The following is a 15,660-nucleotide window of genomic DNA, read 5'->3' as shown; positions in this document are numbered from 1 at the left end:
CAGATGAAGAAAGCAAAAGGAACTCCCGTGAGTGTATGGGAGGAGAGCTTGGAAGCTCGATGTTTTCCCCAGCTGTTTCCTACAGGAAAAGGAGGACGATACGATGACCGTCCAGAACAGATTCCAGCTTCTGAGTATCGGACAACAAGACTATATGCAGAAGATCCAAGATTTCGTCAAAGTATTCCTTATTTGTTCCATCTTTTATTTGAAAGCGACTTGTCTGCATTATCTTATGCAGTAAATCACATTTTAAAAAGTGGAGTACATTTACAAAATGTGTCTGCTAAGGATTTTATGGAGAAAGTGCAGCACCGAGATGATCATTTGGAAACACAACTGATCAATCTGATGGCTTGTCAGCGTGGGACAAATGAATATTGGTACCGACGCCATGGTGAATTAAAATGCATGTTACGGAATTTAGGAACTCCTACATGGTTTCTAACCCTAAGCTGTGCCGAGTACGCTTGGGATGATTTACTGGATTTTCTAAGAGAGGCAAATTCAAACATTAAAAACATTGAATACAAGACAGCTGGAGAACTGTGCTCATTGGATCCAGTTAATGTTTGCAGATATTTCAATCATAGATTTGAGGCTATGATGTCCTTCATCTGCAATAAAAAAAATCCACCTCTTGGAGAAGTAGTGGATTTCTTTTGGAGAAAAGAGTACCAGGCAAGAGGTGCACCTCATATTCATATGCTGTTGTGGATCAAGGATGCCCCAAAGTTTGGAACAGATACTGATGAAGCAGTGTTATCTTTCATTGAAGAATATGCAACATGTGCTATACCTAAAAGCACAGAAGAGAAAAAGTTAAAAGAGCAAGTTTTACGTTTCCAAAGTCATCGGTGTGGAAAATACTGTCGACGGAAGTACAAGACGAAAGATAAATTCTACACAAAGTGTCGATTTGGATTTCCTAGACCTGTTCTTTCAAAAGGAAGAGTCAACAGTTTTATGTCAGCTGTGCGACATACTATAACCAGAAAATCTCCCAAAAATACCTACAACCTAAAAAGAAATGAAGAGTCAAAATTTATAAATGACTTCAACCCAGTCATTTTATCCATGTGGAATGCTAACATGGATATTCAGTATGTGGCAGACAATTCTATTGCTGTTGCTCGGTATGTGACATCTTACATCACTAAATCTGAGAAAACAGAATTGAAGGAAATGTGGGAAGAGATTTCTCACGAGAAGACTGTCAGTAAGAAGCTGTACAGTTTCAGTTTAAAGATGTTATCGCATCGAGAAATTGGATCCTACGAATGCTCAGATAGGTTATCATCTGCAAGTCTTTACTCGAAATCCAGAAGAATAATTTGGGTAAGCTTAGGCCTTGCAGGAATGAGAAATCGGGTACTGAAATCTGTTGGAGAATTTGGATTTCCTAGACCTGTTCTTTCAAAAGGAAGAGTCAACAGTTTTATGTCAGCTGTGCGACATACTATAACCAGAAAATCTCCCAAAAATACCTACAACCTAAAAAGAAATGAAGAGTCAAAATGTATAAATGACTTCAACCCAGTCATTTTATCCATGTGGAATGCTAACATGGATATTCAGTATGTGGCAGACAATTCTATTGCTGTTGCTCGGTATGTGACATCTTACATCACTAAATCTGAGAAAACAGAATTGAAGGAAATGTGGGAAGAGATTTCTCACGAGAAGACTGTCAGTAAGAAGCTGTACAGTTTCAGTTTAAAGATGTTATCGCATCGAGAAATTGGATCCTACGAATGCTCAGATAGGTTATCATCTGCAAGTCTTTACTCGAAATCCAGAAGAATAATTTGGGTAAGCTTAGGCCTTGCAGGAATGAGAAATCGGGTACTGAAATCTGTTGGAGAAATTGAATATTTGGCCGAGAATGACCCACAAAGTACAGATATTTTGAAATCAAACATGTTGGACACATATTACCCAAAGAGAAGTCATCATCTTGAGAATATGTGTCTCTATGAAGTGCTGCAGAACTACATTTATTCACGGAAAGCCACAGAAGACATCAACAATGGAAAATATAAAGTCATTGGTGAGGAAGGATGTTTGGTGAAGCAAACAAAAGGAAGTTTGATAAATCACAGGAAGCTCAGTTGCGAAACTACTGACAAAAAGGAATTTTACTACTTGGCTCTTTTACAGCTGTTTAAACCATGGCGTTCAGAGGACGAACTACTGGGAGAATTTCAAAGCTATGAAGATTCTTTTAATGCTAGCAAAGACAGTATAGAATGCAGTACTTTCACAACTTATGTCCAAATGTTAAATGAAGAAAATGAACAGGAAGCAAAAATTGCAGCTGAAGTAGCTAGAGACAGTTCTCAAGACAGCCAAAGTTCAGGAACACTTAGTCAAGATCCCCTAGGACAACCAATCATAGAAAATGAAGCTGCAGTAGCCATGACTGAAGTAGAAACGGCTATGAATCAAGCACAGGAAGATTCAATCGACTTACTAAATCTGGAACAACAACTGAATGAAGAACAAAAAGAAATTTATGAAGAAGTCATCAAAAAAATTGATCATGGATTACTACATGAAAAGAAAGAGTGCTCATGCACATCATTTGAACCAATCAGGATGTATGTGAGTGGACAAGCTGGAACTGGTAAAAGTTTCTTAATAAAAGTCATCAGAAGCTATCTACAGCAAAAAACAGCTTCAAATTTGTCTTGTGTGGTAACTGCTCCAACTGGGTTAGCAGCCTATAACATAAAAGGAATTACCTTACATCGCTTGCTAATGTTACCAGTGGAGCATGAGAACAAAATAGAATACCACAAGCTAACTGGAGAAGCATGCCTCGAAGTTTCAAGAGTGTTGAAGAAGATGCAAGTTCTCATTATTGATAAGGTGAGCATGGTTTCAAATTTAATGCTTGCCTTTGTGCATTTAAGAATGCAACAAATTCTTAAGAGAGACTATGACGTGTTATTTGGAGGAAAACACGTCATAGTTTTTGGGGATCTTCTGCAGCTCACTCCAGTTAAAGGACAACCAGTGTTTAATACTGTGACACATGAAGACACGAAGAAGTCATTAGGAAGCATTGGTAATGCGAATATTTGGTCGTTCTTTGAGTACAAAGAACTCACTACCAATATGAGACAAGCAAACGACGAAGATTATGCAAGTATTCTGAAAGATATCAGAATTGGACTACTCACAGAAGTTGGCAAAAAAGCATTACAGAGTCGGTTGCTACATAACTTATTTCCAAATGATGAAATAGTTGCAGAGAAAATATACCAGAACATTGCAGAAAAAAATACTGTAATCTGCTTAATGCCAACACTACGTGAGTGCTCAATATTCAATGAGGAACTTTTGAAATTGGAAAAGGAAGAGATTAAGAAAATGGAAGCAGAGGACAAAATTCAGCATGAAAGAATTACTTTTACATTAACAGGCAAACTGAAAAATAAATTGGATTCACTAGAGAAGAATATTTCCAAAACAGCTGGATTAGAAAAAAATCTATATGTTTGCATGAATTGTCGAGTGATTTTAAGGAGAAATTTGGATGTAGAAAAAGGTTTAGTGAATGGAGCTATGGGAAGAGTTGTGGGTTTTATTAATTACCAGAAAAAAGATGGAATTGAATGTTTAAAAATAAAATTTGATCAGATAGAAGAAGTTAAAGACATTTGTCGTTGTTCAGTTCGTTTCATGCTTGTGAAAGACTTATATGTACGTAGGAAGCAGTTTCCGTTTTCTCTAGCATATGCTGTAACTATTCACAAGTCTCAAGGATTGACTGTAGATAGTGCTTTTGTAAACATTGGTTCTACTGTGTTCAAAGAAGGTATGGCATATGTTGCTTTGTCACGAGTGAAAACATTATCTGGTTTATTTATGATAGACTTTGATGACTCAAAAGTTAGTGCTGATACAAACTGTGTAAAGGAGTATAACAGATTAAGAAGAACCTATGCTCCTCATTTAGGTCAGTATCCTGTGATTGAAAAACATGTTGTTTGTCGGAAAAGGAGATTTGAGAATATCTGTAATGTGGATGAACAGAACAAAAAAAAAAGGACAGTGATGTGATAGCAAGGAAAAAGAAAAAGGACAGTGTTGAAGAGGTTGTTGGTTGCCATTTTGAAAATAGCTCTGGTGTCAACTGCTATGCAAATGTAGTGCTGAATGTTGTATTTTATCTTGAAAAGTTGCTAGAACAGATAATAGTAAATCATGGAAAAAGATTGTGTTCTCTGCTGAGTCTCCTTTATGAGAAGCTGAGTAATGATAAAACTGAAATAGAAAGTGCTACTGATGTTAGAAATCTTTTAGATGTATGTTGTGGTTCTACACAGTTTAAAGAAAATGGCCAGCAAGATGCTCAGGAATTCTTAATATATATTTTGAGTGTACTAGAAGATGAAGGAGTAGAAGTAGAAAACTTATTTGGTGTCTCTTACAAATGGGAACATTGCTGTGAAAACTGTATGAACACATGTAGTAGTAATGTTGATTCAGAAAGGTTCATATTTTTACCATTACCACAAAGTAAATCAGTGACTTTTAGTAAATTAGTTAAAGATGCCAATCACAACATGGAATGTTCTGAATGTAAATCAGACATGTTTTCTACATTGTTTTTACAGAAATATGGTCAGTATGTAATTTTAATGATGCAACGTTGTAGAGCTGATGGTTCAAAATTGGACACTTTAATAAAGAAGTTTACAGGACAGCAATTATCAATTTCTGGAAAAACTTTTGTTACAGTTGCGATAATTTTTCATGAAGGACCTACTGTAACTTCTGGGCATTACACAGTTTATCTTAAATGTGAAAAAGGCTGGACAGTGTGTAATGATTCCCAATTGATTTTCAAGCAACGTTTGCCTTATGATTTACCCAATTCTTACTTAATTTTTCTGAAACCTAAATTTTGAAAACTAAAAACTGCATCTGAAGAAAGCATTTTTTGTAATTTTAAAGGATTATAATTGAAGATATCACTTAAAAAGGATTTTGAAATTACTATTTGGCCTAAAGGAAAAGTAATAAAAACAATTGTGGACTCCTTTGACAGAAATTATTTTGGCTGTGTATCAAAGGTTATATTAGGGTGAGAGGAGGTCTGCCACTCTGTCACAAGGATGATGTCATCAGTGATGTCATTTGAGATGTCATCAGTGATGTCATGAGTGATGTCACTGACCATGTCATGAGTTATGTAATATGTGACGTCATCAGCAGTGCATTGCGGGGGCGCGAGTTATAGTTAGCTGAACTAACTATAACGGGGGAATTTCATTGGTTTTTCACGAGTGAAATGTCCAGCTAACTATAACATGTGTGAAACCTATGGTTTTTTCAGTGAATTTGCAAGGTTTTTTAAATGCTAATTCCTAACTATAACGTGTGTGAAACCTTTGGTTTTTTCAGTGAATATATATATATATATATACATATATATATATATATATATATATATATATATATATATATATATAAAAATAAATATCCTAGTGGCGGTCTATACTGGATAGTTATAGTTAGGATTGTGTTTCCATAGTAAAAGCATGTTTTGTTTTCCTAATTACTTTGAGTCTTTTGACAAATCTTGGCCAAATATTAAAAAAATGAACCTCAGCACATTCCTAGAAAGTTTCATGGTCATCCATCAAGTAATAATAATAATAATCCACATTTGTAAAGCGCGAACAATCACCCGTAAGGGTCTCTAGGCGCTGGGGGCCGTTGGGAAGATTAAGCAAGCTATTGCCCAGAGTCACATGGTGCTGGGCCAATCTGCCTCCAGCGCCGGGGAGCGAACCGTGATCCCCAGATTCCGGAGTCAGTCACCCTGGCTGCGGCGCCACACCTTTTCCGCGCAGTCAAGTGTGGGCTAAGTAAAAAGGGATTGTGATTGGCTGGCCGTACTGTGAAGGAAAAGTAACGCCTGCCATCTTAGGATGCCATGACTCTACAAGCTATAGAAGGAGGCAAGGTAGGGGCACTCTCACCCCCTGGGTATTGTGGCAGGGTCCCCACAAGGAATCCCCGGGGTTAAAAAAATGTCCCTAAACGTTTCTTTTTGCAGGTTACTTTGACCCGTGGATCCACCATGACACCCACTGTGACATCTCTTGGGTAAGTATAACTCAAGTCCTTGCCATACACTGCTTCTACCCTCGCATATTACATCCCTCATTACAAGTTCAGTGACTGCACTGATAACGTTCCTAATCACGTCTGAAATTACATCATTTATAACACTGTGTATGACGGGTGTGAGTTATAGTTACTTTAGGGCACGAGTTCCAGTTACTTGAGATAACTAAACTGGTATATTTCTGAGGTTTTGTTAGTTTAAAACAGTATGTTTTAAATGAAATTTTCACTGAACTATAACGTTTGTTTAGCCTTTGATTTTTTTAGGTGAAGACTTGCTTAATCTTGTCATTCTTCTCTTGAGTGGACAGGCAACATTAGCCCTGGCAGCAGTGGTGCAGCTGCAGCAGACGAGTAGAAACTAATAAACTAACAACATGCAATTTGACCGATTGTTACATATTGTGATATATAATATTCTGAGATATAACCATACGATATTTGTCAGCATCTTGCATATAATTGGATGGATTTGTCCTACAATGGGCCTTTAAACTACTTTCAGTCCTTCCTTTACTGACAGTCACTTCCAGGCCCTGTCACTCATAGAACTTGTGTTATTCTCTGCTGTTGGCATCTTTGCGAATATTACCCATGCCAAGCTCCTTTCAGTATACACATGAGGATGAAGCAATTCCTCAGAGAACTAGTATGATGCATATTCAGTCTTTGCCACTAAGTGATACATTTCAAACGATGTACCTTATGGCCCATCCTTCTCATAAAGGCACTCCTAAGTCTCACACCTTTCCCTAGGTTTATTTATTTTTCATATATTTAAAATATTTATATAGTGCTCTGGAACTAAACCGATATTATGACACTTTTCATAGAACCATTTCAGCAGGTATAGGGGTAGTTGGAGATAGATAAAGGGAAGAACAGAGTAAACAAGAATAAACATTTAGAGTAATCATGATGAAAGAACCAAGGTAGAATAGACTGGTTTCACCTGTGTCCCATACCAGCTGGAGGCAGGCAGTTACCAACCTAATGACAAAATGTGCATAAGGGAACATTATTAAAGTGAAAAGGTATCCTAGGTAGCCACTCTATAGTTATAGTTAGGATTCCAAGATATAGGAATTCCTCAGATGTTTGTTCGCTAATAACTTTGCCACCATTTGATGAACCTCCATGAAACCTTGTAGACCTATTTCTTTTTCTATATTGTCTGATAATGCAAAGTGTTGTGGCGATTAGTTAAGGCAGAGTGTCCGAAAGCAAATCTTTCCACCAGTGCACCTCCCATAGAATTTTTACACAGACATAGCACCAAATCACTGAACTGATATTAATGGAATTTGACATTAATGTAGATTATGGTGTGGAAAGGATCCTTTTTGTTAGTGTGTGCAAATTGGTGTAGTATTTTAAAAGCTATAAGGGACAAAAACGTAAATATAGATATTGGGACGGGCTATACCACAGTTAATTTCCCGGTGTAATGTAGTATGTGGTGATGACAAAACACTATATTATTGTCTGATGACTGCCCTTAAAAAATAAAAAGGTAGCCATATTGTTGTGGCCATACTTAAGGCTCTATGAAGAGTTTGGCGATCCACAGTCAGGAGGCCACAATATGCTTGATGCATATTATGAGTTTTCTCTGGTGGAACTTCCATGAAAACTGTGCCGGAGAGGAAACAAAAGGGGCCTACAGGGACCCCTGGTGCCTAACATCATGGAGATGCACACAGGGGGTAAAACATGTACCACCCTGTGTCCATGCACCCCAGTCGCTTCACAGCATGGACTTCCATACCTTGCAGGAACTGTTTTTGGCGTTCCCATTGCGGTGCCCATTTTTAGGACACTTCGGTGGGAACATAAAAAAAAGCCTGCCAGACACAAGAAATACTCATAATCAGGTCCTTAGTGTTTGTTCTGGGTTTCTAGGGTAGATCTAGGTTAGTAGTGTTTTAAAAATGTGTATAAATGCATGAGGCACTTTAGTAAAGTTAGTAGACTAGGGGAAAAGGGTTTCTAGTGTTCTACATGTTCTAAAACGTTTACGGGGAACTGCGGTACTGCAGTGAAACTATCTAAATAGGTCTGTGGTACCTAAGAAAAAAATACATATACACTGCACTGTATGCTACTGCACTGTACGCCACTGCAATCTACAGTATTGCACTCTACACCACTGAACTCTATGCCATTGCACTGTAAGCTGCTGTATTCTAAGCCTCTGCACTCTATGTCATTGCACTTTACTCTGTACCACTGCACTCTTCACCACTTTACTCTGGTGGTGTAGACTGTACTCTGCACCACTGCAGTCAATGCCACTGCATTCTACGCTACCGCAGTCTTCTCCACTCTACACTGCATCATTCTACTCTATGCCACTGCACTCTACAACAGTGCGGTCTATGCCATTGCACTGTATGCCACTGCATGGTATGTCATGCCACTACACTCCACAAAGTACCACTCAACACCATGCTACTCCACTCAACCTTACATTATGCCACTCTAATCTATGCCACTCTACTTCACTCCACAGTATGCCACTCCACACCACTGTTTTGCAACTGCACTCAATGCCACTGCAGTGTAAGCCACTGTACTCTAGTCTACACCACTCTACTCTACATTATTGTATTCTATGCCACTCTACTCTGCATACCTGTACTGTATTCCACTCTACTCTATGTCACTCTACTCTACTCTACTCTGCACCACTTTACTCTTTGCTACTGTACTCTACTCCACTCCAAGGTACTCTACCCCACCCACTCTACTCTACTCTAAGCCACTGCACACCACTGTATGCCACTACACTATACACCACAACTCTCTATGCCACTCTACTCTAGTATGCACCACCCTACTCTACTTTAGTGCACTGTATGCCACTCTACTGCACTCTGCACCACTCCACTGTATGCCTCTTAACTCTAAACAACTGCACTCTGTGCTACTGCACTCTGCACCACCCTACTCTACGCCACTGAACTGTATGCCTGCACTCTGTTCTATGGCACCATGCTCTATACCACGCTACTGTCCTTTGCACCACCCTACTCTAGGCTACTGCACTCAATGACTCTGTACTCTACTTGACTTCTACTTGACTTCACTTAACAATGCTGTAGTCTGTATCACTGCATTCTATGCCACTGCACTCTACTATGCAACACTGTATTCTACGCCACTCTACTCTATGACATTCTCCTTTGTGTCAGGTTACTTTACCCACTTCACTCTACCCAGCTTCACTCTACCCCACATCACTCTATGCAACTGTACTCTACGACACTGCACTCCATGGCATTGTACTCCATGTCACTCTACTATATGCCATTCAAGGCCACTTTACTCCAATTACATCACTCTATTCCATTCTACTCTACTCTGCACCACTTCACTCAATGCCACTGCACTTTACACCAATGTACTCTACTCTGCACCACTCTACTGTACCCTGCTTCACTATACTGCATACCACTCTACTCTACGACACTCTACTGTAGCCCACTTCACTCTACCACACTTCACTCTATGCCACTTCAATCTACCCAAATGTACTGTACACCCTCCACTCTACCCCACTTCAATCTACTGTCACTCTACTCTACTGCACACCACTCCAAGCCAATGTACTTCACTCCATTCTCTTTACCACTGCACTCTACGCCATTGCACTCTACTCTTAACCACTCTACTCTTAACGACTCTACTCTATGCCACTCTACTCTAGTCTGTACTGCTCTACTCCTCTGCACTATACCCCAGTGCACTATGCGCCAATCTCAAATTACATTATTTATTTTAAAAAAAACACTGTGCATGGCAGAGGGCAGAGTAATAGTTGATTTAGTTTGCCCAGTGAGTTTACAACACTCTGCATGACAATGTTCATTATAGAAAGTTTTGCTTGGCATGGAAATTATAGCTTTAACTTATAACTGTAACATATGTTCAACCCTCAGTTGTTTATATATATGAGATATAAGGCAGTTGGATGGAGATATAATCTCAATCTAGATACAAAATTTCTTAACACTTTAAATACCGAGGAGGAGCTGTATTCATTTTTGTAATTTTTGCTGTTATACAGATATTCCTGAGGGAGCTAGATTATTTGGGTGTCCACAATTCAATCCATCAATTGAGAAATGTGTAATTGTGAAACAGCGCAACTGACTGGTGTGAAAAATCTAGGCATTATCAGAGGGTGCTAAAGGTGTGCACTACGATGACTGTATAAGGATAATAACATGTTAACAAGATCAATATGATGTGTCTGGCAAGTTTTTATCACTCTTATCATGAATGACTTTACCCACTGGGTCACAATTGTGATGCTTAGTTTTAAGTTGTATGTTTTAAAAATTAATTGCATTCACAATCATTTGTAGACAAATGTCAAGTAATTGTGGGTGTTTTGAGCCCTCAAAACTTTGTGGGACATGGGTTATTTTGATGTATTTTGCCATTACTCTATTTTCACATTATTTGCATATTTACATATCAGTGATTACGTCATGATTTTGGTCTTTGGAATTTATATGTATGAATAATCAAGAGAGTAAATATATGAGCAATGATTGTTCGATTTTACCATGTGATATTGCACCTCCATAATTTAGAGTTTGAATGGTGAGAAAAATCTGAAACCAAAGAATAAGTAAGATAGATAACATGGTGCAAATTATGCCGTCAGTCTTTATTTATGCTATTTATACATCAACGATCAAGTTGTAATTTTGCTTTTAAATTTTACATGTATGAATGATCAAAAAATATGTATATTAGGGCAATGATTACTGAAATGTTATCGTAAGATATTGTATCTTCATGAATGCTACAATGGAAAAGAAAAAAAACTAATGGATTCAGTTTTTCCCTTGTGGAACTATTAACATGGCCGCTTTTTGAAAGCAATCATGATGGCACCGCACGTATGTGAGAAAGGTCACTGGGTAACGCATATTGGCAGATTGCTATGCCAAATAAACAGAGTGGGAACACATTGGTGTCTGCGACTGGTCCTTGGTGGACTCCTTGAGAACGGGTGGTGTAATCATTTATATATACATACATATATAGATTCACAAAAAAAGCAAAGGTTACAACTCAGTTATAGTTAGGGGTTGTTACATTACAATAACCAAACATGGAAACTACACAAACATTAGAAATAGCATAGTTATAGAATTGCTTAACACATCTATGCATCATTTATACAACTTAGACTATGGTCCACAATCTAAGATGAAATATCGACATTAAGGATATACTCAGAGAACTATAACTCGCCATATCTATAGTAAATGTAAAAGAGGAAATGTGCATCTGCATTTTATAATATATATGATTGCTAAATTAATATATGTATTAAGTAGGCGTGTATTGGAATAAACAAAACACATGCAATTGGCGTGCTATAGTTCTGATTTTTTGGGTGTGTGAGTGGGTGTGTAAGTGGCTGTATGGGTCTGGGAGTGGGTGTGTAAGTGGCTGTATGAATCTGTAAGTGGCTGTGTGAGTGGTTGTATGGTTGTGTGAGGAGTTTGGGTGTGAATAGGTCTGTGAGTGACTGTATGGGTCTGTGAGTGGGTATGTGAGTGATTTTGTGGGCATGTAAGGGAATGTGTATGTGAGTGTATGAATGTGTGAGTGGCTGTGTGGGTCTGTGAGTGGTTCTGAGAGTTGCTGAATGAGTGTTTGCTTGGGTATGTTAGCAGCTATGTGAGTGACTTGGCTAGAGCGGAACCTCACTTGCCCTGTTATCCAACAAGAGTCTATAGTGTTACACAAAATATCTTCCCAACAGGAGTACTTTCTACTGGTTAATTAGTAAGTACTAACTTGTTGAGTAAATGTCTAGTGCATATTCTACACTACAGTTGCATAATGGACCAGGAGGAAATGTCTCCAGTGACATTCTGTGTGTTTAATTTACACAATGTGATTATTCCTCATGTGTCTTCTTCCAGAAATCTGTGATACCATGAATTCTCCTATAGAGAAGATAGCAAGACTACGAATAGGTGAATCTACAACAAACAAGGGTACTCCCTCATAACCATATGAATTAAGTGCTTCTTCCTCTGGTGAGGATGTCCTCATGATCAACGCATCAGGAAGGAGTCACCAAAATCAGCGGGAGCATGCTGGGGGGGCCTTGTGGTAGGCTGCCCATCATACTGGCAAAAGGCAGAAAGATCTTTGCATACTACTAAGTTGGACAAGTTTGGGCCCAACGGGCGAGTCTTTCAGGTGTATTTGCACATTTGCATACTCATCGTAATTCAAAAGAAGAACCATGGATGCTCTTCACAAAAGGAGAGGCCAAGAAAGAACCCACTTGTCACAGTCACTACAGATTGCACTCAGATAGATCAAAGATGCATTCACATCCACCAAGGATTTCAGATTGTATTTAATGTGGAATTGCCAAGAAAGCACATTTGCTTTGCCTTTGCAAAGCCTAGGAAATTAGTATCTTTTGTTCATTACATATGATACCTCCTATAGCTGCTGAATATCAATGGGTTTGTGTAGGTAAAACGTGCACCTAACTATCACATCCCTGTAACCTTTGGTTTTGTCGGTGAATATGTATATTTGGTGAATATATATAATAGGTGAATCAGCAACAATGTGTTCTGACTTCAACATGCAAACACAAGCACAATGCGAATGATGCAGAGTGATTTATTTGGCTACACTAGCCATATTTCCTAGTGATAGCACACAAGTACAAATGATGTCTATTGATGCCATAGCACCTAACATCAGAGGAGGTAATAGAGGTCTAAATCTATGGCTACTGGAATCATGGTATATTATACAGTTTAATACCAGGAAACCAGTGGGCTTAAACTCGGATGAGTAATTAGCCGTACACTTGGGTTGAGTTAGTATAGCGATCTTTCTACTCATTTTGCTATCTTTATGTAAGTTTGTGTTTATGTTGTCCACATACTTATAAAGTGTTTGAGTCATTTGCTTTATTGAGAAATGAAGTGGGAGCATTTTGGATTTAATTCGTTTTATTTTGGCATTTATACAGGTGCTAGAAAAGGGTTCAACATGCCTTGATGTTATTGAAGCCAATCTTTGTGTACCATTTTCATTTGCATTTATTGTAACTCTACACATGTGTACATTGAGAAAAAATGTTGGATTTTTCAAAGTGGACTTTTGACATCACCGGAATTGATTTGTTCTATTGATCATGAAATTGTTTGACCTGCGCATCAAGATCTCCAGTAAACCACTCTACTCTATGCCACTGCACTCTACAGTAGTGGGTGCCCTTGTATTTCAAGCAATTGGATTTCAGGCCTACTTGGGTTTAATTTTGTATTAAGATCTTTGAGACTGCCACAATGCATATAAGTTTTATGTCAGGCACATTTGGGCTAAATTTTGTATAGGGATCTTTGAAACTGTCACAATGCATATGATGTACTGCCAACTAGGGGTGGGAGGAATTTGCTAAATTTACTTTCGCAAATTATCACGAAAATGTTAAAAATCTCCGCAAACACGCGGAAATATCGCGAAGATGCGGAAGTATTTTTCCCGCCCGTTCACGGTATTTTCTGCGTGGTAGCGGCTCGCCAAATTACCCATGCGGTTGCTCACGGGTGCGGCCATCTTGTTTTCACTTGTCTCGCGGTGCATGATCACGAGAAGAAAGACGTTATCGCGCGACGAATCACGTTACTGCAGGCGCGAACTGTTGCGAGACAGCGCAAATGGCTACCAACAATCCAACATCTCGTGGAGAACGCGACCGGATCGGGAAAACTTGTCGCTGAACGCGGGGATTCAGGTAAGGCGATCACGCGCATGCAAGAATGTATTATTTTACAGCGTGAGCAAGCAAAAAATTTCCGGTAAAATGCGGATTGTGGAAATTTTGACATTTTCGCGCTCTCCGCGGAACGCGAAAATATCAAATTATCGCAATTTCTGCGAGCGGAACGGAATTTTAGCCCAGGCCTACTGCCAATGACATTTCTTGATTTCAATGGCAATATCTCTAGAAATAGGACATGTGTCCACTTATTCAAAGTAGCATTGATGTTTAGATCCAAAAACCTAGTAGTCATAGGCCCAATCGGGCTCTATTGTGTAATTCACTTCTTTAGATAAATCGGAACTTCTGTTATTTAAATAAATATGGCTGCCATCATAACAGCAGGTGGCTTAACTTAATCAAATTCACCAAGTGATAGCAGAGGAATGCACAAGCCTTTTTAGGTTTATGCAATTGTGATTTATGCTTTTAGCAAATGAAATACACCTGCCATTGGATTAGAAAAGACTGTTTATCATGGCAAATGTCATAGATCAATTGTATGGCCACTTAGTGTCATACATGCCAATTGAACTTTTTAAAGGAAATTGAAGGAGAAGGATTGTTGTGAGCAGAACGTTTGTCACCTTCTCTCAGATGACTAATACGCATTTACCAATATAGCACTTTGTAACAACTCTAAGATTGTGTCCATGTAACCTACCTTTTCTGTACCCTTGCATAGTCTGCTGTCTATGCTAATTTGTATTGTTATTTTTAAATCACTGTTTGAGGTATTAAATGGATTTCTGTCCCATGATAAATGAAGGCTTTAACCAAAACTCATTAGGCATTATGGCTGGTGTAGCCAAATAAATCACTGTGCATCATTTGCATAGTGTTCCTGTTTGCATATTTCTGGAAGCTGGTATCAGGAGTGGGTGGAGCTCGTGGAGATCTACTCCATGGAATTATGCAGAGTTCTCTAAAAACTCCACAAAATTCCACAGAGCTCCATGTATGGCAGAGTATTGCTTGGCCAGTGCAGTCACCTATACAATAATGTGTTACTGGGAAAATTACTAGCGGTTCAGGACTGACTGGGCATCCTTACATTACACCACCAGCACGTGATGCCAAAATGCACCAATGGGGCTCCACCCTGGCACAAAAGCAGCCCTGTATCCAAAGCGGGGTACAGAGTTCCTCAAGTACTAGAAGGAGGAGATGCGGTTGGTAAATGCAAGGTTCATTCACCAAGGCTTGTTGGTAGAAAACAAAGGAGCCAGGGAAATTCCTTTAGGTGGAACTAATGCTCTCACACACCCAGCAAGCTAGGTGTCATGCTTCATCATATGAGCATTGCCCCTCGTCAAGTCGGCGCTGCAATCCTTGACGGGCACCCGAAACCGGGGCTCTTTATCGGGGATCTTTTGTTCCTGCCGATATTTGCTTGGGTGTGAGGGGCCTAGTAAGAAAAATGTAGCAGAAGGAGGAAGTGTGTAATAAAAAGGGTTGGTCAGTCCTAATAGTACTTTATTCAAAAGGTAGACTACCCTATTAAAATGTGTAGAGTGGCTAGATGCTAGAAGTAAGGTGTCTAGGCGTGAAGCTCTACTCTAAAATGATCGACCTGTTTCTTGCCATATTAGTCAGAAGGATCTTAGGCAATTCATCAGGATCAGGAGCTGTCTACATTAAAATGGTGATGTGTACTCTACATACCACGTCCGATGCTGCGACCTGTGAAG

The 15,660-nt window shown here is 39.0% G+C and overlaps 1 protein-coding gene across 1 annotated transcript; it reads left to right on the top strand.

Annotated features, from left to right (window-relative positions):
• The first annotated feature begins 243 nt into the window (after positions 1–243).
• On the top strand, positions 244–12,184 carry LOC146831151 (uncharacterized). The gene is made up of 3 exons (XM_085603841.1): positions 244–1,292; positions 1,767–2,176; positions 12,096–12,184. The coding sequence occupies exons 1-3, from the start codon at positions 298–300 to the stop codon at positions 12,182–12,184; spliced, it is 1,494 nt and encodes a 497-aa protein (XP_085459967.1). The 5' UTR covers positions 244–297.
• The last annotated feature ends 3,476 nt before the right edge of the window (positions 12,185–15,660 follow it).

Source organism: Triturus cristatus, chromosome 5_1 (genome assembly GCF_964204655.1).
Source record: "Triturus cristatus chromosome 5_1, aTriCri1.1, whole genome shotgun sequence".
Lineage (NCBI taxonomy): Eukaryota > Metazoa > Chordata > Amphibia > Caudata > Salamandridae > Triturus > Triturus cristatus.
The sequence above is the reverse complement of the archived record's forward strand: the minus strand, read 5'-3'. Positions and strand labels throughout refer to the sequence as shown.